Source organism: Buceros rhinoceros, unplaced genomic scaffold (assembly GCF_000710305.1).
Source record: "Buceros rhinoceros silvestris isolate BGI_N320 unplaced genomic scaffold, ASM71030v1 scaffold2321, whole genome shotgun sequence".
In the NCBI taxonomy this organism is placed as follows: domain Eukaryota; kingdom Metazoa; phylum Chordata; class Aves; order Bucerotiformes; family Bucerotidae; genus Buceros; species Buceros rhinoceros.
The window spans coordinates 11,163-17,413 of NW_010393465.1; the positions used below are offsets into that span (position 1 = coordinate 11,163).

General features: G+C 39.7%; 1 protein-coding gene across 1 annotated transcript in view; it reads right to left on the reverse strand.

The window, feature by feature from the left end:
• Positions 1–5,330: 5,330 nt before the first annotated feature.
• Positions 5,331–6,251, reverse strand: part of IFNAR1 (interferon (alpha, beta and omega) receptor 1) — a 15,035-nt gene continuing 14,114 nt past the window's right edge. Inside the window, exon 11 of the mRNA XM_010144844.1 lies at positions 5,331–5,558. Coding sequence (XP_010143146.1) covers positions 5,331–5,558 — 228 coding nt within the window. The remainder of the gene's footprint in view (positions 5,559–6,251) is intronic.

Below are 6,251 nucleotides of genomic sequence, written 5' to 3' on the forward strand. Positions count from 1 at the left end.
AACAGACAAACAGCTGTGGCCATCTCTCCATTCGATATTATAGAATATTAATAACCTTCTTATTGCTCATAATTATGTGCAGAGAAAGTACAGGTTTCTTTCAGAAGTCATTGCCCAAAAAGAAGTTTTTGTAAACAAAATTATACATTTATACAGTGACCTTGAATCTCTTTTGAAAATACAGAGACAAAATAATAATAATTAAAAAAAATCAATATTCTGATATACTTCAAATCAGCAGCTTTGCGTTACTATTTGGATAGTCAGTTGCAAATATATATATGGATGATGGGCAAGGATCTAAGGATAGGGTCGTTGTGGCAGAAAATTACTGGCTAAATAGTTTGGATATTTAAATTTGAAATGAGTCTCCTTTTAAGATACTGTTTAATGAATCCGGGGGGGAGGGGGAAGTTTTTTTACAAGGCTGTTCGTTTTAATTTTGCCCCTCACCTTGTCCCATCTTAACTCTTGTGTGAGGATTTTTAATTTGCTGTTACAAGGCCAGCAGAGGGAGTTCAAAACATCAGGTACTAACAGTGCGTTTAGGAAGGTATGGCAGGGAAAACCCCTCACTTTTCCTGGGACTGGGTAACAGTATCTGGCAGGCTTAGTAAATAAATGACACTCAGTGAAGAAAAGGGAATATAGTTACCGGAAGCTAAGCAAAGCTGTCACTGGCACCATTTTCTTTTTTTAATATAATTTGCTTTTGCTGTCTTAGGAAAAAGGCATCAGCAAGGCAATGGAACTCCATTTGGTAATAATTATGTGATTATTTCTGGGACTCCAGAAACCACAGGAAAAAAGAAAACTAGTTAGAAGTACAGGATTTTTCAAGCTTGGTGTCTCCGTGACAAAATGCTGGTACACAGTGAAACTGAAGTTTCTTTGATTCTTTGCCATTCCCTGCCAAATTAACTAGATCACGTGTTGCTTTTTTTGGTGGTAGCGAGTTACAATTATGCTGCACTTACTAACAGATGCTTAGACAGTAACTTTGGCATAATCAGTTCAACACCACTGAATAAATTCCCACAGTCTGTACCCATCTATATTTTAAAACAGGATTTCCTGTATTACAAAGAAAAGCAAAGAAAACTGGACAGAAGTTGCTGTTCGGCGATTTCAACATCTGCTGGATTCTGTTGTGAAATCAAAGTACTTTGACAATACAGATTTTTCTGGTGTAAAGTTTGTCAAAATATTTTCCAAGAAGCAAAATAAAATAATATGTTCTGACTGCCCACAATGGCATGTTGGTTTTCAAAAAGGGATATTAGATACCTAGGAATTACCATCTGTGATGAAAACAAGAACTTACTAAGACTAACGTAATTGGAAAACCTTCCTCACCGACATCCGTGTGAAGTTCACTTGCCAGCTAGCTGCAGCATCAGACGTGCAGGCAACAAGAGGAAGAAGTCCTACAAATACCAACTCTGTTTCCTACTGGTTTGCTCAGCATTTATTACGGACTGCCTGTGTATCCCCAGTTCTGTAAGCCAAATGCCTGGAGTGAACAAGGAGTTGATGGTCTAGCAAAGCATCTCTTGCTAGAAAACTTGCAGGCGATCTCGCTAGATTGCCTGTATAGATCGCTAGTAAATATCTATTTCTAGATATTTACTTAAAATACTCAGTATGTAATCAATCACTTAAGCAAGTCTTTGAAAGTTCCGATTATCTGTCGCAGACAGCAATGGCAAATAAGCCATTTGTCACAAAGTGGCACTTCTTCTGCCCGGGGATTCTTAAAGCATAGTGCTGCACTTTTAGTTGGGTGCTACAGATAGGGAGATTTGGGGGAGGGATAGGTGGGCAGTTAAGAAATGCATAAGTTAAAGTTGTTATAGACATTTCATTTTATTCTTGTGACTCTCAGTCTGCAACAAGAGGGGTTTTTCCTTAAAAAATGACCAAATCATCCCTCTTTTAGAGCCACAAGCCTATCTGTCAGAAATCTTCCAAGCTCAGTTGCAACCCTAACGAACTGTGATTGTCAGGAGGACTATGCCAAGTCTGGTGTTCCTCTAGCTTAAGTTTAACTGCTGAGCGCTGAGACTAATTATTTTCATGTGGCGGTTTATCAACTACCTCATGGTTTGAAGTTTGCTGCAATTATACTTTTAATGGAGCCTGAAATGGAGCACATATGGAAAAAAAAAAACCCAGAAAAAAAAGTAGCTTGGATCACTTCTTAAAAGTCTTGCAGTACTGTCCAAAAAGAGAGACTCAATCACAGTATCGCAGATTGGCTGAGCTTGGTAGGCACCTCTGAAGAGCATCTGGTCCAACCCCACTGCTCAGGCAAGGCCACTTAGAGCTGGTTGCCCAGGACCATGTCCAGATGGCTTTTGAGTATCTCCACAGATGGAGACTCCGCAAGCTCTCTGGGCAGCCTGTGACAGTGCTGTCACCCCCACAGTGAAAAAAGCGTTTCCTGATGTTCACAGGGCACCTCCTGTGTTTCAGTTGGTGCCCGTTGCCTCTGGGCACCACTGAGAAGAGCCTGGCTCTGTCTGCTTTGCACCTTCCCTTCAGGTATTTACGTACATCGATAAGATTCCTCTGCGCCTTCTCTTCTCCAGGCTGCACAGTCCCAGCTCTCCCAGCCTTTCCTCATAGGAGAGATGCTCCAGTCCCTTAATCATCTCTGTGACCCTTCACTGAGCTCTCTCCAGTGTGTCCATGTCTCCCTTGTACTGCAACGCCCAGAACTGGACACAGCACTCCAGGAGTGGCCTCACCAGTCCTGTGTAAAGGTAGATAAGTCAAAAATTCCTAAGAAAGGCATATATGCCCCAAGACTTACCTACATTTCTTAGTTTACATCAACTGCTTTATTACCAGGTACTACTGTACCTACGCATTTAATTTAAACTGTGTGTTCTCAAGCTGTTCTCTACTGACTAATTTTTATCCGTACATTCTTACCCATTCAACATGAAGGACATAATTCTGAAATTACGTATATAAACCCAATCTCAAGAACAAAATCCACTCCAAAAGCAGAAGTCATGGGGAAGTCACAGCATGCGTGACCCAATATGCAAAATTGTTACCAGATGTTTCCTTTCGTCTAACAATCCTATGACAGGAAGCTTCTGCTTCATCACCCCTTCCCACACTGTGTTTTCAAGCTGATTATATTACATGTACTCCACAGTATCAACATTGGTTAAGTGCTTCTACTTTCAAAAACATTTGTTTTGTTCCACTTTCTGAAGAAAAATGGGGATTGCCTGCAAATCAGAAACATTCACTGTAGACTGATTTGCTATCTTTTGAAATCTGACAGTGAAATCCTTCACATTAAGTAGCTTTCTGCCAGAGTTCTGAAACTCCAGGAGGCAAATAAAATCTCGTGTCACAGAAAACAGTTATCAAAATAATACACCCACTGTTAGCTGCTTAAATATCAGAGGAAACATTTGGGGATGAGCAAGGAAAAAACAGAACTAAAACCAAAGCGCCACATCTTACTTCAGTAAATGTGTTTAGAATAGCTTCATTTTTGAAAATCCCCAAAATGAAAGTACACCCCCAAACTCTACTGCAGAAGTAAGTGACAAATAAGAAAACCGGACTGAAACAGAAGTTGTCCAGAAGAAAAAACACGCAGGGAGTACAGCCACAGCGTAAATCACCAAGAGGAACACTTGCATAAGTAAGTTGCATCCTCACAGCAATCTGGGATTATGCTGAAGAGACGACACAAATACAGACAACATCGTACCATCTTCTGTTTAAGTGTCTTTAAGAATTCACAGACGGGAGCTATTTAGCAAAGACCACAATGACTGGAATGCTCATGTTCAGAGATCTCATTTTAAGCCCTGACTCAGAATATGAATTAGCACTTCCTGGTTTGTCTAAATCACGCAACACCCCCAATGTAAACCCTAATTAAATTTATATGTGATAGTTCTTCACGTTGGGTTTTTTAGAAAGAACACTGAAGACTCATGGGAACTTCCTAAGTATCCGTGGATGTATCTTCAACGTCACTACCTCAAAAACAGATGGAACCAAGAAAGGGATAAAGTAGTAAATGTGCAAAATTTATTATGTTCTTCAAAGAACACAGGAACATAAAATTTATAAAATTAGATCACATCTTCAAAATTAAAAAAAATTATATATAAACACTAACAGTTGCTTGTTACAATAAACAACAGCCCTTTTAGAAAGAACACTAACTGAAGACTCATGGGAACTTCCTAAGTATCCGTGGATGTATCTTCAACGTCACTACCTCAAAAACAGATGGAACCAAGAAAGGGATAAAGTAGTAAATGTGCAAAATTTATTATGTTCTTCAAAGAACACAGGAACATAAAATTTATAAAATTAGATCACATCTTCAAAATTAAAAAAAATTATATATAAACACTAACAGTTGCTTGTTACAATAAACAACAGCCCACATGAAGCTCAAAACCAGTTTACTCTCACTCAATCTCTTAATAAAAAACACGCTCCTTTAAAAAAATTACTTCATAAGAAGAAAGGGGTGTGCAGACTGAAACATTATTGCAGCACTGCTTCTCTACAAAGAGAAGTCTGCTGGCAAAATGAGGCTAAGCTGAAAAAGCTTTGAATCACAAGCATCCTCGCCATCTGTCACAAGGCATTTTCTAAATGCAACTTGGGTCCTTCTAATTACAGAAGTGAGCTTCCTCCTTGTTAAGAGATTCACGTTTCTCAATACAATTCAATTAGAACTAAATATTTTACACTTCTGGTTATGGAGCCAAGGTGGAAAAAAAAAATTAATCACAAATATGCCTCTTAACGTGCCTTATTTAAAGTAACCATGTTCTTTAGTTTCTTCTTGCAGAGTACATCTGGCTTGGACATTTGTTGGGTTTTATCCTAAATGCAGCAAGTAACTGCATTTCCTTCTGCCTGTGTAAACATCCTAAGATTCAATACTGGAATTTAAGGCTTCTGCCACAGTACACACTGGCATTCAAAACAAACACCTAAGGTAGCAAGAAACTTCTTGTGGAAGAAAGCAGGCTTCCACTGAGATTATCAGGTTCAAGTACATAAAGTGTACAGAACTGCTCCTCTTTACACAGATTCTTTTTATCGTAGGATGACAAGTCAGTCAAAACAGTGTAAGGTGTGAGGAGTCCATCGAGTTTTAACTTCAGTCCACTTGCAGCAGAGAAGGTAACCTTCCACTAACAAAGTGCAGATTTGGAAACCTGAAGCAAAGATCCTGAAGTCACACTGTCTTCCTTAGGCTGTGACTTTTGGAATAATAATAAAAGTGTTTATTGTGCTGCCAGTCCCATATATGATTTTTATTTTCTACAATGTTATACTATTTCTTTTACTAGTGTTTCTTCTGATGCTTTGCTCTCTGAAGTGTCATCATCATTAGAATAATTTCCTGAATCTCGACTGCTCTCTTTAGAATGTTGGTAGTCTTTAAAATCAAATTGATTTACTGCTTCTGTGATGACAGGCTCCATTACTGAACAATTTTCTACTAGTTCTTCTGTAGCTGACAGATATGGACTGCTAAAGAGCTGTGGACCAAAACCCTGTGGAAAGAGAAGCAGGAAAGAAAGAGATGAACATTCATACATAACATCTAAATAATGACTCCACTTAATACCACAGCTGTACAAATGCGGCTTATCGTATTCAGTAGCAGCAGGAGGTTTTCCACCTATAATATGCCATTTGTTTCCCTACGTTCAGAGACTCAAAGTTAGGATAAAGTTAGATGCGTTCATATAATCAAACTCTAAAGAATTAATTATTAATTATTATTAATCTTCATTCTTCCGCTATGCTCATAGCTGTCAATCATCTATATTATTGCTATATTTCATTGATTATAGCGTTGTGAGGCTGTCCTGGTTTAAGACAGACAGGACTGGTTTGGCTTTGATGGATACATTCCTCCCATGTACGTCAGCGCATCTTACTGGTTGTGGAGCTTTCGGCAGGACTGTGTTTCTTTCAGAAAGTTGTGCAGCAGAACCCACACCCCCTTCTTGCCTGTGCTCGGAGGGCAGCAACCCCCCCCCTCCTCTCCCTTCCCTTGACTGGCGCCTGCTGCAATCTCTCCTCACCACCGGTGTGCGCCACATCACTGTGGCCCCGATGGCTGCAACTGCAGACAGTGACTGTTTTGTGTCATGACCCAGCTGCTGTTTTAGAGCGTTTTCCTGCCATCGTTCCGCCAGCACTGCCCTGCATGTGGCTGCTGCCAGCCTGGACGCACCACG